General features: G+C 33.9%; 2 protein-coding genes across 3 annotated transcripts in view; one reads left to right on the top strand and one right to left on the bottom strand.

Annotated features, from left to right (window-relative positions):
• The first annotated feature begins 109 nt into the window (after positions 1 to 109).
• The window catches only part of LOC149727166 (syntaxin-binding protein 5-like), a 22,395-nt gene continuing 4,716 nt past the window's right edge, over positions 110 to 17,788 (top strand). Inside the window, exons 1-16 of one of the 2 annotated variants that reach the window (XM_089890499.1) lie at positions 110 to 765; positions 1,009 to 1,106; positions 1,472 to 1,553; positions 1,973 to 2,073; positions 6,157 to 6,291; positions 6,701 to 6,848; positions 7,474 to 7,597; positions 8,544 to 8,613; positions 8,930 to 9,081; positions 9,153 to 9,376; positions 9,696 to 9,807; positions 10,060 to 10,268; positions 15,923 to 16,063; positions 16,530 to 16,609; positions 16,843 to 16,965; positions 17,522 to 17,658. In XM_089890499.1, coding sequence (XP_089746625.1) covers positions 625 to 765; positions 1,009 to 1,106; positions 1,472 to 1,553; positions 1,973 to 2,073; positions 6,157 to 6,291; positions 6,701 to 6,848; positions 7,474 to 7,597; positions 8,544 to 8,613; positions 8,930 to 9,081; positions 9,153 to 9,376; positions 9,696 to 9,807; positions 10,060 to 10,268; positions 15,923 to 16,063; positions 16,530 to 16,609; positions 16,843 to 16,965; positions 17,522 to 17,658 — 2,077 coding nt within the window. In that variant the 5' untranslated portion in view covers positions 110 to 624. The remainder of the gene's footprint in view (positions 766 to 1,008; positions 1,107 to 1,471; positions 1,554 to 1,972; positions 2,074 to 6,156; positions 6,292 to 6,700; positions 6,849 to 7,473; positions 7,598 to 8,543; positions 8,614 to 8,929; positions 9,082 to 9,152; positions 9,377 to 9,695; positions 9,808 to 10,059; positions 10,269 to 15,922; positions 16,064 to 16,529; positions 16,610 to 16,842; positions 16,966 to 17,521; positions 17,659 to 17,788) is intronic. The other variant, XM_089890500.1, reaches the window with a different exon arrangement.
• LOC149727167 (uncharacterized) lies at positions 10,380 to 15,079 on the bottom strand. The gene has a single exon (XM_089890492.1). The coding sequence runs from the start codon at positions 14,820 to 14,822 to the stop codon at positions 10,614 to 10,616; it is 4,209 nt and encodes a 1,402-aa protein (XP_089746618.1). The 5' UTR covers positions 14,823 to 15,079; the 3' UTR covers positions 10,380 to 10,613.

Genomic DNA, 17,788 nt, shown 5'->3' on the forward strand with positions numbered 1-17,788 from the left:
AGAAATGTACGGTTATCCTACAACCTAAAAGGGCAAAAGAGGTAAATTAACGGGGACGATATTTATTTAATTATGTATCATGTTCGGGGATTACATTGTATGTTTATTTTTCGCGCAACGAAAGTAAAGCGGCGTTCTACATGCTCTCTTTAAAAACCGCCTGTTTGATTAATTTCGATTTTCCTGCATCGATGTTACTTCCCCATCAGCGTGCTTTGCCACTGCCACACTTGTCAGCTCGCAATAAAACGTAAATATTGGGAATCGTGTGTAAAGGCAGCCGGAGAAAATACCAAAGTATGCAGAACGTGACTTGACCGAGATTTAAAGTTTATTTTAACGTAGGTGTGTGTGTGCACGAATGTGGTCATTACGCTATGTGAAATGTGATCTGAATCATAAAGTTTTTTTGTACAGAAGTATATGCAGCAAAACCTTATTTGTTAAAACAGGCACTTAGAAGTTAGACCATTCCTGTTCATAACAAAGTTTTGGAAACTGTATAAAAACGAAAATTACGTATTTTTTCGTAAAGACAAATGCTGCAGAAGAAAGAAGTTTTGATTTCTGGCAATATACATACAAACAGTTCGTTATTGACTTTGTTTATTTAATTTGGTTAAAATGCCAAGAGTAATTTTCAAGCGAGTTTTGGAAGCTTTGTCGGGCAATACATCTTCCAGTTCATCCGGAGGGAATTCTTCAAATCATGTTGAACCAAACTTTAGTTCAGATTTGAGTACAGACCAATTTCAACCTTATAAGGTAAATTTAAAATAATATTATGGGTTATTGCTTAACTAAAGAACATTAGGCTCCATCTTATATATAGTATTATCATTGTACTGATGATCTTATGTGAATATTTAATATTGTATCTACTTTTTTTAGTATCAGTAGCCTATATAGGCCTATGATAACTGTTAATTTGGTTCTTGACAAAAATTTAGCAGACACAATACTAAAATTAGTGTAAAAACTGATTAAATTACAATTTGTCCAATCCAGATTGCAAGACATGGCTTTCCATACCGGCCTACAGCATTGGCTTATGATCCAGTACAAAAGCTTCTTGCTATTGGAACATATACTGGGACTATTCGAATGTAAGCAAAAAACGTAGTTGCCTACATAAACCAGTGACAGTGATTCTCAATGCTAAATAATGATATTGTCTTCAAAAAATTTTACGTTTTGTTTTTGAAATAATAAGATGGAATTATTTTTCTCATTTTTGTACTGTCTTTTCTCATGTTTTTTCTGTTTTTTCCGTAAGAACTTAAATCATACATGTGCAGAATTTGATGTGCTACTGCTTATGTCTCTCTTAGGCTTTGAAATCATAAGAAAAGATCATACATTTTATACTGAACTAATGGATCATATTTTTACGTATAAAAAATCAGAATATTTGGTGCACTGTCATTTATTTCATGTAATTTTTATTTGCTAATTAACTTTTTTATTTCAGTCTTGGTCAGAGTGGCGTGGATAGATACATAGCTCATGAAACGGATAAACCCGTCATTAAACTTATATTCTTAAACAACCAGGTACAGGATTTAATTATTAAGTGTGTGTTCTAAGGGTGTACCATTACTTGTATAGAGTTTGTAATTTAGAATGATTGTAGTTCATGCTTTGAAGTAGCACACAGAGTATCACTGAGGTTTATTTGTTTACTTATGTTATGGCCTAAAGCAAATGGTTGCTCTAATCGTTAAAGAGCTATCATCAAGGTTTTAAAAGGCTTGATTTCAATGTCTATATAAAGGCACTTTAAAACGAAGCCACTTCTAATGTAAACATCAATAAAACTTCAATCTGCGGTAAAATTCTACCTTCTGATGTGGTAGTATTTATTTTTTTGCACTATTTCATTTTTTGATTTCCTGTACATTTTGCAGTAAAATAAAAAAAACATAATGTTGCATAATTATTAATTTTTACAAAGAACTGATTTTTCACTCAGGGTGCACTAGTATCTGTGTGCGCAGATGACACGATTCATTTGTGGAACTTACGACAGACACAACCCGCAATCCTTCACTCTTTGAAATTCAACAGAGAGCGGTAAGTGGTATTTATAAGAGCTATCTATAAGTTGTTTTGTCATTTGGAGAACATAATCTGCTGTGCAGACAATTTCTGCGTAAGCTTTATTTATATAAGGGATTTAGTCTAGGAGTTTGCTAACACAATCTATCTGTTACATTGTTTTTTTATCGCTGTTGTGCTTGGGCAACATTTTACCCCGTTTAATGTTTTTAAGTGTGGAAACTGGGTTTTGCGCTTTATTTAGTTGCAACACCTGTCAACTTAAATGTGTCTAATGTACCAGACTTTTTAATAAAAGAAAGTCCTATATTTCTCAAATTTTAAAAACAATTTTTTGTGGGGTTCCAGAAGAAAACATTATTTACCAAAAAATAAAATTAAAAAGACACAAATATAACAAACTTCTAGTACCTTTGTTTACAAAAAACATAACAAGTTAAAACAAATGTTGACGTGTGGTTTATAACGTCCGCTGTAATTTGACTAACGTCACCAAAGCAGGGAAGTGTATACAGCCCCTATGTTAGCTGTTTACGACCGTAACTGAATCATCCATGTGCGTGTATGATGTGTTTGGTTTTATTGCTGAGTGGTACGTTGAATTAGTCATTGAAAAAACAATTATTAGGATTGCCTCAAGCACGTGTTATGTGTAGAAGTTTATTTTGATAGGATTATTTTATATATATATATATATATATATATATATATATAATATATGGTAATTTTGTTGTCACGTTTTATTGTTGAATAGTTTTGTGGTTTATTGGGAATGGGCATGTTGAGAATATTAAGAATTTTTAGGAGTTTTTTACAATAGACTTTTCCGAAGAATGAATTTAAAAGTGGGGGCAATTTTTAATTTACTAGGTTAGGATGAAAGTTCAAAAAAATTTGGTTGGCCAATTTAAAGTAATTAATGTGCATGTTCATTTCAAATAAGCATTAAGCATATTCTGTTAAATAAAATGCTAGAGTTCACTGGAACAAATTAAAATTTAAAAGTTTAATATCCACGCTTCAGTACACAATGCATTGGTGCATATTATGGATTTGTGACATCCAATGTCTACATGACCAAATACTTTCTGCCTGAGTAACCCGGTGGTTGTAATGGCAACTCTGGCATGAATTACAAATTCGTCAGCATGCTTCAACGTTCAACTAGAATATATACTGTTGCTTCAAGGCATATTATACTTGTATTTTGGCTCTTTCAGCAAGAATTTTACTGACAGCAAAATTCTTGCTGAAAGAGCCTATATACAAGTATAATATGCCTCAACCATATAGAATAAAATCTATTTGTTTGTAAACAGAATTCCTACAAAACAGCATTTTATCAATAACAGGTGTCACTCAATTCATATTTAATGCTGTTGTGCCGCTATCTCAATTAGTTAACCACATTCTATCATTAGAAAGACTATCTCATGTTCTATTCGCAGTATTGTTATATTATTTTCACCTCATGTTTTATCATCATAAAACCACAGGTATATAATATTGCAATTGTTAAACGTGTGGTAACCATAATATAGACAAACCTTTTTTAGCAATTGGTGCAGTTTTTATACTAATAATTATGACAAATGAGCATATAGATATTTTCCCCACTGCCTAATTAGCAAGTAACATTAAACCAAAGGAACTTCTCCCTACACAAGCGTGTGTCTGGGTATGACGAAAACATTATGTTTACATAAATATCATATGATTTGCACATATTCTTTATCAATTATTTTATTGAACGAACATCTCATTTATAAGAGCTGTGCATTAAACCAATGTATTTAATGGCTGTAGCTTTAAACTCACCCACCAGGTGCGATTGAGTTAACTAAATACCTTGTGTTTGTTTTGTATTGATTTTTGTTGTGGATTTACGGGCTGTGCCATCAAATAGCTCTGCTGTTTCTATTTAATGTGATGAGAAAATGCCAAAATTTAAAACATTGTTCCTAGTTTTTTACCTGTATCAAATTTGTGTTCTTACTTGTATAAAAAGAAGATAGTTCTAATAATTGATATACATATACCATGTTACCAGTTGGCAGTTGCTTTGTTAGTGAGTAAATAATATTAGAATAAGCGGCAGACAAATCTAATAGTATTTTAAAAAGTCCAGTTTGCACAATGTAACTTGATAACTTATCCTTACCAAATAACTTTTAATATTCCTGTTTATTTAAAACACCCACAATTCCAACACAAGCAGAAATTTTCCTTTTTTTTCATATTTTTATAAAAGAGGCTTTGAGGTATATACCATTTCTGTCCTACATCTCTACAAAAGATTGATTGTGGTTTTGGCTCAAATTTCACCAATCTATTTGTACAGGTACACATGCTATCTGTCTCTCACAGTAATAGCTGTTGAACTACAACGCCTGCTTATGTCTGTTTGTGTTTGAATATTTAACATTAACATTTGTTTGCCGAGTTGTCAGAAATCTTTTCACCGAAGGTGCCGTGTAATTTAACAGTGGTCTGTTCATTTCCTAACATTTGTTCAGTGTGTTGAACAGACAACTGTGTTGTTCTATTGAATGAGTCTTTTACTAAACATATGCCCAAACCCCAAAAGCCAGCAGACTATTCTAGATATATTTTTCGTCTGTAACCAGAAAAATGTTAACAACCATGTAAGATTAACAAATTTCCATATTTTAAAGTTATAATAATGCAGTAACCATTTTATAAATATACGCATATACATATATATCGGGAAGTTTTAAAACCTTGTAAGTCGTGTGGGACATTATGTTCATTCTTTACTGACTGAGAAACAGTTGGCGTATACTTACAAGACACAGGCAGCTATAATACCTTGTTACACGCTGGCCATGCTCCAAAAACCTCATTTCCTGATCAATAATTCCAATATCAAACCCAGCTTGCAAAGGGAAATGGAAATCATACACAACCTAGTAAATAATTGGACTTTGATTACTTTTTTATTACAATTTTGCATTGGGTGTAACTGTGTTAAAATTAATAATAAAAATTTAACTTGGTATTTTCATAAAACTGTAATTAAAAAAATACTAACTTTTGTGTTTTAATTTTTTACAATTTGGTTGTTTTTTGAAGAATACTTATGTTGTATGAAGGTGCTGCCCGTTTCCCGTCACCTTAGATGTCTTTTACTGAGGGACCATGTTTTGTCCTTTCTAAATTTTGTTCTAATTGTTGATGCTTATCCTGAGTGGCATTATCTCTCCTTCTCCCCTGGGTATAAGCTTGTCTTTTACTTCTCAAGCTTTCAATCCATTTTAAATTTTCCTAATTCTTGAATAATTACAATTGTAATAATAATATATAATAATTGTATTTGTCTCTTCGGTAACGATAGCAAAGCTTGAAAAAGTTTGAAACGAAAAGACAGGATATAGGGCAAAGCTATAGTTGTTAAAACATGCTAACAGTTAAAAACATATTTATGTTTAATTGGAAGAAAAATAAGTGTGGTCGCTGCACCTTGCAGTTATGTATGATATGTGTTGTATTTATTTAGGCAAAACATAAGACTTTTGCATTGATTTAACTTCTGTTCATTTCCTTTGTAATGGCAGGAACTAATTTATTCATAAGAATAACAATAGCCTGAGTATAATTGCACTGTGACGGGCTTGTCTAATCAAATGCAAAAACACAATAGTCTTAATGCACAAGGAAGTAAACCCATCTTCACCCGATAGCAAATTATTTTATTCTGGTTTCCGAAAACCATAACCAATGAACTGTGGAGTATTTTAACATTCACCAATCACCTTGTTTTTACCCAAAACATTATTTGAAAGCTGCACTTTTCTTGCAAAAACATTTTTTCAGCAAAGATACCAGTAATCCTTGTATTTTTATGTCAGCAATTTATATTATGCAATAAACAATGGACGTGCAATCTCAGAAATTGGAAATTTTCATTTTATTGTTTTTGCATTAGGTTTGCCCCAAAACATCCTTCTAGAGATACTTGACAAGCTTTAGTGGTATTTTACCCTTTACCTGTATAACCACACACAGTGTACATCCCTGTGATGTTTATTCCTGTGTTAATATTTCATGGCATGAACTTCCAGCACATTTCCTCTTTAGAATAACATGCACCTACATCCCACACGGAAGCAAATGGCTTTACATTGGTACAGACAAGGGTAATGTTCACTTGTGTCATGTAGAATCCTTCACGCTATCTGGTTACTCAATCAGTTGGAATAAAGCAATTGAACTGTAAGTTGTTTGATGTGTTTTTATAGCAATGGTTGACAACCTTTTATACAAACTGCACCGATGTATGTAAAGTTGTTTAGCATTTATAATAATCGAACACAATGTACTATTCAATAGAAACATCTCCAAATGATTTAAATCGTTTATCTAAGTTTGCATTGGTGCGATTTAAACTGAATTTTCTACTGTAATTAATTGAAGTTAATCGGGTAAGGTAAGGCCATATCACACACATTTTAACAACATTAGCAAAATTTTGAACTTGCCACAATTGTCAGCAGCAGAATTATCGATAAAAACAACCTTTATCACAGTTTTATTTCATAATGTTAAAACATAACAGTTAAGAATTAAAATTTGCATATTATAAAATTTATCCGAAGCAGTCACTTTGCCTTTTTCTTGCTAGTTCTCAAAAGAGCCACCCTGGTCAAGTGATAGAAATTGCGGAAAATCCATGCAATGAGTCTCGGATTATAATTGTGTTCCAGTGTGGTACCTTCGTCCTATGGGATTTAAAACAAAAAGAAGCACTACAACGTTATTACTGCAACAATGTAGGGTTTTATTTACAAATAATGGGTCTTGGTAACCAATAGAATTCTTTTTAGGTCGCTTGTTTTTGTAAAACAAAGTATTGATTTTATTTAGTATTGCATTTCATGGGTTTACCATTTCTGCAGCAATACACCAATACCTATGCTATAATTAAAAATATGCTTGTGTCAAAAACATTTTGGCCACTGACCTAGAGGTCTACCTTTTATAAAAACTATGTTTTATTAATATAATTTCATTGAAGAAACCTTTTATAAATTGATTCAATTTTAACCCTCCAAATAATAAAGCTCAGTTATTCTATATATATATATATATACCCTTTTAATTCGTAAAATTTTTGGGCTGATTATTTGGCAAACACAAAATTATGGGTATGTTTTAGTAAAAAGTTTTGTCTGCCGTGCAAGAAAATGCTGAATTGCTGTAATTTTTTTAAATTTGTATTTATTTTTTTAAAAGTTGTATTATGCCTATAAACAGGGTAATGGCCAATCCATGTCTAAATCCTTGGACCCATGGCATGTCACGCTTTTGGACCTCATCAACATAGAATAGAATGCATAGTAGCAATAATACTTAGTTTTGAAATAAATAATTCCAATATCCATGTTCCTCCTACAGACAATCCACCATGTATGTTGGCACCATGAAGGGAAACAGTTCATGTGTTCTCACAACGATGGCATTATAAGTCTGTGGAGTGTTTCAAATAAAGATAAACCTATATCATTCCAGAGGCCACATGGTGAGCTGTGTTTAATTTTGCTTCATATTTAGTCTGAACTCTTTGGGTTAGGATCTGGTGCTACGGAATATGTAACAGACAAAAATTAAGTTTAGCCATTTGTATAATATAGGAGATTTATATTTCGCCTAAATTCCATTGTCAGTTTCTAATCTCTATTTCAAATACACAAAGTGTTTTGAAATTTGTTAAAACCTGGTACATATAAATACAAATGTGCTAACATTTTATGGATACCAGTTTGAATACAAAAGGCCATATATAATATATATATACATATAAATAAATATTCTTTATTCGTGAAATACTTCTTGTAATGGTGTAAATTCAATAGCCTATATATACATCCTATTGAGTATAGTTGTTGGATTGATTTTGAAATTATTACATAATACCTCAGCCATCCAAGGACCATTCATTAAATTTTAATGCGTTCACAAAAACAGTATTGTATCAGAACTTAAATATAGAACCATGCCTAGAAACCTGACATTAGTAGCACTTTATTAAATTTTTGAATAAAATCTGAGATGATTGCAAAAATGCAGTTACACTTATAGTCACCAAATATAGGAAACCTTATTTATTAATGTGGTAAGTGCAATATATATTTTTGCTTGTTTGTATAGATATCTAACAGCTTGGGGGGTGACATGGCCATACACTCTTAATGTTACTTCTGTGCTATGAACATATATAATGTTTTTCTTATTGTAGTAAGTGGTTACTGGTTGGCTTGAATTGCTCAAACCCAGTGGTCACTAATGGGTTGTCTAAATTGTAAGCCATACAGAAAAATACCATAACCCACAAAGTTACATGCGTAGTAACTCATATGTTGACATCAGGTGTATGAAACAGAACACCCAAGTTATAACGACTATCTTTTTCAGCCACGCGAGAATAAAGCAAGTTACTTTTAGTAAATTCAAATATTATATCTTAGGCAAGGAATCTTCTGGTAGCATCAGTTACCATGCAATTGAAAAAGTCGATTGGTTGTCCTGCACCGACGCGTAAGTAACATTGTAACATTACTTTATTTTATCATCTTTAGCTAGTTTACAGTGTGTAGTAGTGCAGTTTTATTTTTTTAGTGTCTATTTTTTTTATATAAATAATGACTAAAGGTTGCTACACATAGTGTATGTTGGGCATTTATAGTTTTACAATGAAGCAGAAATAGTTAGACACGCACTTCTATGAAATAAATCTTATTTATAAATTGTATTGTTCACTTATTGAAGCAGTGTGAAAAAATTGAAAGGTATGCCTGCCACTCCAGGTTTGGTCTCTATGTGAGTTAGATTATAACACCCATTACCCCTACAGTGAATCGTTGGTGATATTTTCTGGTGGCCTTGCAGAGGAAGGAGACACCCAACCCACCATTACAGTCATGCAGGGCAAGTCAATCACTGTACTTGAGATGGGATCTCCTGTCGTTGATTTTGTTGCTGTTTCACACACACCCTGGAAATGTGGTGAGTGTCATACAAAGCTAAAAAAACAATCAAAATGAGCTTATAATAATCTTACCCACCATTCTCCCTAGACAACCAAGATCCAACGGACTTGGTGATCCTCCTAAACAAAGAACTTGTAGTGCTTGATCTGAAGACCCCCGGATACCCATGTGTGGAGCCACCTCACGCATTAGACCTTCACGACTCCCCTGTCACATGCCTGGAGTTTTACCTTGACACAAACTCAACATTACTTCCAACATTATGTGAGATTGCTGCAACTAAACCACAATGCAAGGATATCTTTAAAAAAGTGAGTGTGATAATTTATCTGTTTGGCTCTAACGAAAATACAATTAAAAGTATGCAATATTTATATTCCCATTAATCAAAACTGTTCCCAACTCTTTGGATAGCAGTGCCGAGCCTTGAACCTGTATTGTTTTGGCTACAGACGTATGCCACAACCACTGTAGTGCCTGGATCCCTTATAAATTTACTTTAATTTAGCATACAAATTTTATTAAACAATTTTTTTTATTCTTTAAGGGTGAGGTCCTTGGAAGAGCCTTGGATTTAGGCTAGATTTGACCCATTACCCTAAATTTTCTGATTAACCACTACATTACCAGGAATGGCCATTGGGAGGAGGTGAATGCAACTTGGACGAATACGAAGGAATACCCGAGTTGGTTGTATCAGGTCATGCAGATGGTTCTGTTCGTTTCTGGGATGCTACTGCAGGTTTGGTTTCATTTATTTATCTACTGGATAAAATTTAAGTTGTTTTTTCTCTGTGTTTGTATGTTAAGTTGAGTTTCTGTGAAATGTTGGGGAAATATTAAGAGTTTAATAAGGATTGCCAGAAATAAATTCGGTATTTCTGCCTAAGTATACTGACCTATGACCATTTTAATTTACTGGCATATGCCAAAAATTTACCACCTAGACAAAAATGTTTGAATAGCCCTTTAATAATATTCCATGGTATACCAGGTAACTTAAAGCCTATCTACAAACTCCGGACCTACAAGATCTTCCATCGCTCCTCCAGGGAGTCCTCCACCACTGAAGAGGAGGATGAGGCATACAGGATCACCAACATTGCTCTTTGCCCTCACACACAAACACTGGTGACGGCTAACATCAGTTCAACGCTCATTATATACAAACTTCACTCTTCGGAGATACACACAGAAATCTGCGTAAGTAATAACTATATATATAACTTTGAACATGTTAATTTAACCTTTTTAAAGTGCATAGACGTCCAACGCTAAACTGAGTGTCATTTTATTACCGTTTATTTTAGTAGATTGTGTTAAGTCAGTAGTTAAGTTTATTAAGAGCACCTCACAACACAAGCATATGTTTAGAATGAATGACCAACAAGGTCAGACAGGAGGCCAGACAGAAAAAGGAAGAAGGCAAAATCACTGAGGCAGAACATAATGCACATGATTGGGGAGGGGCACCACACAACCAAGTAGATACAATAGGAACTAAAGCAATGATAACTTAACACACTCCCACTCTTTTAAAACAAAAAATTAAGCGAACAAATTAGGAAGTCGATTTCGAGAACACACAGATTTTAAGGTGTCTGTAGAAACACCTTGTTTTGTCAACGCATCAGCTAGCATACATTTTGTTGAAATCCATTTAACAGAGATTTCCTTTTCCAAAATCAGCTCCCTTAAGCTCCCAATGTCGACTCGAAGACGTTTCTCCACAACTGACTTGGTTGACCGTAGTGCTTCACATAGTGACATGTTGTCAGTGAGAACTTCAATATGTATATTCAAAACACCATCTTCAGACTGATCCCAGATCTCACAAAAAAGAAAACGAAGGTAAATTGCTGCATCCACAGCATCCGACATGGCTAAGGTTTCTGCAGCAAGAGTACTTCTAACCACTCTTCGGATCTTTTTAGATTGCCAAGAAAGTAAATTGCATTGGTTATTCTCTCCAATTAAAAATATTAGATAAGCTCCCTGACTTCCTCCGTCACACAAATTTGCAAAAGCAGCGTCCGTAAATACAACGATCTTCAGATTTTTGCAACTTCCCAAAGAAGCGTAGTTGAGATAAACCTTCTTTGACTGTGCATTACGTATGACTTTGTTACAGTGGATGATATCTTTGATCTTTGCATCTTTGAATCTGGTTGACAATACACATGTATCAAAGCTTATATCTGGCCGTGTTTGACCGCTAATCCAAAGTAATTGTCCAATCCTTGATCGAAGTTCGTCCTTCTTTTGATCACAAAGTTCTTGTTCTTTATTTTTCAATTCTTGCGGGCTGATTGGAATAGCATTAAGACTAACAATGTAGTTACTTTGGCAAATGCATATTGAGGTCTTGTTCTGATTAACTTCTAAACCAATATATTTAAAAACTCTTTCATTTTCTTGACCAATTTTGAAGTCCTTCCACATTGCTTGTATAACATTTTGTTTAAAATGTTCCGTGCCAGCCCAAAGAAAATCGTCAACATAAACCGCTACCACACCATCCAATTGTGATGCGTTTTGCCAATAAAATACTGTTGGGTCAATTTTAGATGCTTTTCCATGTTTGCTTAACATGAAATTTCTCACTCGATCATACCACTTCCTTGAAGCATCCGCTAAACCATACACACACTTTTCCAGCTTCCATAACACACCATCTTTACAATTTGCTTCACTCGGAGGACGAATGTAAATATTCCGATCCATGCTTTCACCTTGAAGAAATGCAGTCTTGATATCAATGCTACAAAGAGTCCAGCCTTTTTGTTGCACAAGACACAAAATTGTACGAAGAGAGTCTTTGCAACAGGTTGGCGAGTCCTTTTCCAAATTCTTAGTACACTCTTCGAATCCCCTTGCAACCAACCTTGCCTTTGGCTTAACAGAACCATTGACATCTTTTAATGTACACACCCATCGTATGGAGATGATTTTGCATTTTAAGCGCGGAATTGGGACTTCAGTGTAAACTTTGTTTTCTTTCCAAGAATTTAGTTCTGCCTTTTTAGCTTGATCAAAAGAAACATCATCGATTTGAAACACTTCTTCTGTCACTCTGGTTTCGTCATTCTCTGTATTGGTAAGAGTCCCACTAGTAACATTTTCCATTTTATTGAAATCTACCCAAGTCTTGACCCCTTTTAATTCAGGGGGGTATTCATAAAGAATATTATAACAGGTTTTATATTTACCCGTTGCTTTTCCTGCACGACTTAAAACAGTTGCAGTGTGTTGAACTCCTTCTTTTTCAAACGAAAGAACTTGTTGTTTGTTTAGTTTTGCCATATTTAGCCTGGGAGTATTCTCAGAAGGAGCAGGAGCAGAAGGTAAAATTTCACTTCTCAGACCATCATCAGGGGAATCCCTTACTTCATGATGAGGTTCTTCTGATAAATTGTCCCTCGATGGGGAAGAAATCTCGTAATCGGACTCCGAACACGAGTCCTCATGTGTGTCCTGTGTAACCGGCTTGTTTTGGTTCCCCCCATTCATATTCAAGGACCTTTCTTCATCGGCAAGTTGAAGTCTACACACATGGACACGGAGGAACTGACCACCGTGCCTCAGAAACACAACAGGGCCATCTTGCCCCAAAACCTTTGCTGGTCCTCTCCAAATTCTCGACTCATTTCTTTTGTAGTAGACCAGTTGACCGACTTCATAATATTCCCTGGTCCTTCTGGTTTGTTTTCGAAGAGCTCGCTTGATCTTCTCCGATGTCTCCGCTGCCATGAAAGCTCTTCTAGCTGCGTGTAGTGCATTTAAATGCATTCTTAGGTCTCTGCCTTCTGTTGGTTCACTTGGATTGGGGTTATTATCACGAAGTACAGAGGGCAAGGAAATATTTTGACCAAAAACTAGTTGCGATGGACTATAACCGGTATGGTTAATCAGTGCATTCTTTGCACTAACAGCCCAAGCTACGGCTGTTGTCCAGTCACACCGTTCGTCATATTTGACTTTACGGATAATTTCATTTAAAATCAAATTATGTCTTTCACATACACCATTACTCCACGGAGAGTACGCAGGAGTAGTTAAAACAGAAATATTAAATTTTTCACACAATTCACGAAACTCAGAATTGTCAAATTCACGCCCATTATCAGTTAATACTTTTTGTGGTGCCCCAAAAAGACTTATCCAGTTTTTTAAAAAACATTTAACAATAACACTGGACATTTTGGAAGTAATAATACATGCATTACTATAACGACTAAACATATCAATAATATGAAAATACCACACATTGGGTTCTAACTGATGTAAATCCATAGAAACACAATCATTAAAGTTTTCACTCCATGGTAAACTTACAACAGGTGTTGCAAATGTCCTTTTGTGCACCTTACACACACTACAGTTAGATACAACATTCGCAATTATTTCGTGATACTTTGAAGGTGACATACCGGCTCTTTGCAAAAGTCTATTTAAATTTTCAATCGAAGCATGTCCGAATTGTTTATGTAATTTGATGAAGGTTTTCTTTAAAGTTTCAGTTGATTGATGTTCATCAAGTAAGTTCACATACTCTTTACTTCTCACAGGCTGACCTGGATAAATACCAACACAATAATGTCCACTTCCAGTAATCTTAACCTTTACATCATGTCCAAACATTTTAACTTTATCGTTTTTTAAATCAATTTGAGTTTCTGCTTTCTTTAGGGAAGTTTTGCTAAAAAGTAGAGGAATTTTTCCGGCAACAATTTCAGTATCAATTGTGCATTTAACACCCGCAATGCAAGCTGGTATACGTGCTGCTTTATGGGAAAAAACCTTTCTGCCATCCCCAAAAACAAAAGCAGTTTTACTTGGATAAATTTTAACTTGATTTTTTGTTTGATTATTAAGAGATGCAACGAATTTTCTAAACCAGTTTTGTCCACATACCGTCTTTGTACAAGCTGTATCGACAACAGCATGTCCATCAGCTTCATTTGATAATACCTCCATCTTCTCTTTATCCATCTGTAGAGTGATGGCGACATTTTGCGGCTCCATTTCTGTAGACATAACTTGCTCTTTGTGCGGACATGTTGGGGCCCAATGCATTTTTGAGTCGCATATTACACATCGGGTGACATAGCCAAACTTGTTTCGTGGATTCATCTTTTTCGGTGTTACTTCTTTCTTCATTCCAGTCTTCTTTCTTTCCATTAGTCGATTGGTGAATACTTCTTCTTTAATATTGGGAGTTGCTTCCGCAGGTGTTGTATTCCCAAAAACTCTCTTTAATGCAGATTTCATTGTCTTGAATTTTAAATCTGCACCCAAGGTAAGTGCTAATTGACGCTCACTTGTGTTTAGATTTGCACCATCCATTAGTTTAAAAGCTATAATGGGATCCGATAACTTCATGCCGTGACTGCACATCTTGCTATACAAATGTTCAAATTGTAGGACGTAGTCATTGACCGACATTGACGACCTTGAGAATGTGTTAAAATTCACATACGCATTGTAAGCCTCATCAACTGTTTCACTTTTGAATGTTTCATCCAACTTGGCAAGGAGAATGTTCATTCCATCATCAGAATGGAGTTCTTCAATAGCTAAACCAGAAATGGCCCTCTGAGCCTTCACATGCCCCTCTAAGGCATAAAGATTAATAAGAATGGCCTGTTCAGACTTCCTCACATCAGAAACCAACTGCCACATTGAAACTTTTCTTCTCCATTCTACATAGCAATCTCCTTCTATATATTTTGGAGGAGATCTTTTTGATTGTGCCATAATAAACTTTAGACTTTACTATAACTGATTCTTTAAACTTGAACCATCCTCTGCTACCATGTTAAGTCAGTAGTTAAGTTTATTAAGAGCACCTCACAACACAAGCATATGTTTAGAATGAATGACCAACAAGGTCAGACAGGAGGCCAGACAGAAAAAGGAAGAAGGCAAAATCACTGAGGCAGAACATAATGCACATGATTGGGGAGGGGCACCACACAACCAAGTAGATACAATAGGAACTAAAGCAATGATAACTTAACAGATTGGACATTTATCAGAATTATAACACTCCAGATTGGACCAGATATCACATACTATTAGCAGCCCGTTTTAATGAACAGTTTTGTTTAATTTTATAACCAGTTCCTTGAAATGCAAATATTTTTCAGCGTATGTTTTATTACAACTGTAATTATTTAAAAATCAAAACCATTTAGGATTGGGTCTTATTACTCTTCTAGTTCAACCCTTTATTACATGATTATTTTTTACATAATTTTTCATCAAATCTTGGCGTGCCCTGCTACGCTGCAGGACCTCACCCACATAAATAGAGATAACTCTTTTTGTGCAGAAATATTTTTAATGTTACAGCTGTTACCCCTAGTTTTTATTCACACTTTAAAGTCTGCATCGTACCAACGTCTCTCTGTTTTTCTCTTAATTCCATGAATTATGAAAGAAATTGATTTAATGACTGAAATTTTACAAGATCGACATCCCGGTTGCTTCTGTGTAAAACTACAAATTTATAAAAAGCAAGAATTCGATGTTGTCAAGCTAGTTTTGAACCTCACTACATAGATAGGCTAATGTTAAGGAAACATAGGTGATGTCATTTTATTTTTTTAAAGGTCAAACTAATTAACAACAAAGAAAAGGGAACTAGCAATTAAACGGCAGTCAATAAAACAGGCTACGGGTAAAAACTAATTTGGAAAAAAATGTCAAATAAAAAATTCAACCAATAAATTGTCACTTGTGCTAACATTTGACTTTAAAAACAATATTTTCAAATATATTTTTTTTTACTGGATTTATGTGTGGTAAAAAATCATAAAATGTAATCTTTAACTTTACACTTCACTTTTCGACAGACGCTGTCAATCAATGTGATGGATGAGATTGGCATGTTGGTACCTCCTGCTCCCGACCACAACCATGTATCTAACTTGGTTGGATTGCATGGAGAAGCATCCAGTAATGAAGACTTGACACAAACTAGCTCTTATTATACGGTAAGAAAATGTTGTTACATTCCCTGATATAGTCTTGCTGGGTGGCAGATACACCATGTTTTGTAAAATATACCATGTTTTTAGAAATATAACATGTTTTGTAGAAATACACCATGTTTTATACCAGATAAACTGCTGAAAGATTATTCACATTATGCCAGATATCAGGAGCAACAGAATTAATGTTGTTAACTTGTTACAAATCTAACATTCATATTTTTTCCAATTTTCCACCACTTTTGTTTTTGTCAGTAATTTTCTTATTGATGTTTTTTCATATTTTTTAGTTTTTATGATGCTTTTACCATAAAGTTATAACTGTTTGTTCATTCCTGGTGTTTATTTAGATGTTTTATATCCACCATTATTTTTAACGATAATTGATTACCAAATTTCCGCAATTTTTACCTGCTTGAACATAGCTCATTATTTATTATTATGCAAATTGATTATCCAAAATAATCAGCAGGTAACGGCACCCAGCGCTACAACTGCAACCACTACTGCTGAAAATGAAAACCATGTTGTTCAAAAGTCACGACTCAGGTTAATTACATGTTCATTTTAACATTATTTAATGTGTTATGACAAAAGTTTTTGATTTGTTTTAAGGCATTTAAAAATCATTTTATTTACATTTAAACTATTAAACTACAATTATACCACTAATGTTAGTCAAATACTCAACATAATTATTATTTTTTTTATTTTTTAACATTTTTGTTACTATCCAATGCTTTTTTAACCAAACAACTATTAAACCCCCACCTTTTATTCAGATCCAAAAGTGGAAACTTCCGACAAAGTCCTGGTTTTCAATCTGATTTCATTTGTATGTTCACCGATGATGGAACAATATCTCCTATCTCTATATTCATATCTTTAAGCACTTCAAATAATCTGTAAGTTAATAGCAGCAGTGCATAAATACATAAAACATATCAATTGTGTAGTAGGGTGGGGGAAGATGGGACACCTTTAGCACATAATATCCAGAGATCCTGATCGTGTTTTAAGCAATTAACAACGGTCTATGAGAGTCATGAGGACATAGTTTTATATTTCTTTGAACGTTCTTTGTTTACCACTAAATGGGACAAGAAAATAGAGTTAAAAAGTGTCCCATCTTCCCCCATCCTACTGTATATACAGTTGTATTAATACATATCACTTGTATACTATAAATACATATAATTATATTAATACATATAAATACTCGGTTAAATGTTAATTTGCTTTTTCAATTTAAAACCATTATTTTTTTAGCCAACAAAACTACCCTAAACGAGTATTGCCGTATGGAATATAAACACGTTGGAATAATAAAATTACCATTTTATACAAAGGGAGCCAAATCATATGTTACATTATGCCTGGTAGCAAAAGCAGTGAAATAAAATCTACACAGTTTTTCACAACAAGTGTTCTAATGCTTTAAATATCATATTTTCTTTGCAGTATTTCAATTGGTACAATAGCATCACTTTCTGTGATAGATATAACACAGAAGACTTGCTTATTTAATATGAACACAAACAACATATTAATGTCTATTGATGGGAAAATGCATTCTTCATCTAAACTCAAATTACAAGGTGAACAGGCTTGCTTTTGAAAATCTAATACTGTCCTATGTTTAACCATAACAAGTTTTTGGAAATCATAAACAAACATGAAAGTGTATTAACAATAAATTAGGTTTAAGTTACTGAAGGCTTATGCAAG

The sequence above is a fragment of the Ciona robusta genome, chromosome 12 (genome assembly GCF_009617815.1).
Source record: "Ciona robusta chromosome 12, ASM961781v2".
In the NCBI taxonomy this organism is placed as follows: domain Eukaryota; kingdom Metazoa; phylum Chordata; class Ascidiacea; order Phlebobranchia; family Cionidae; genus Ciona; species Ciona robusta.

Bases quoted from the DNA above. Each gene is read 5' to 3' on its own strand.
- LOC149727167 (XM_089890492.1), bottom strand. From the start codon at position 14,822: ATGGCACAATCAAAAAGATCTCCTCCAAAATATATAGAAGGAGATTGC.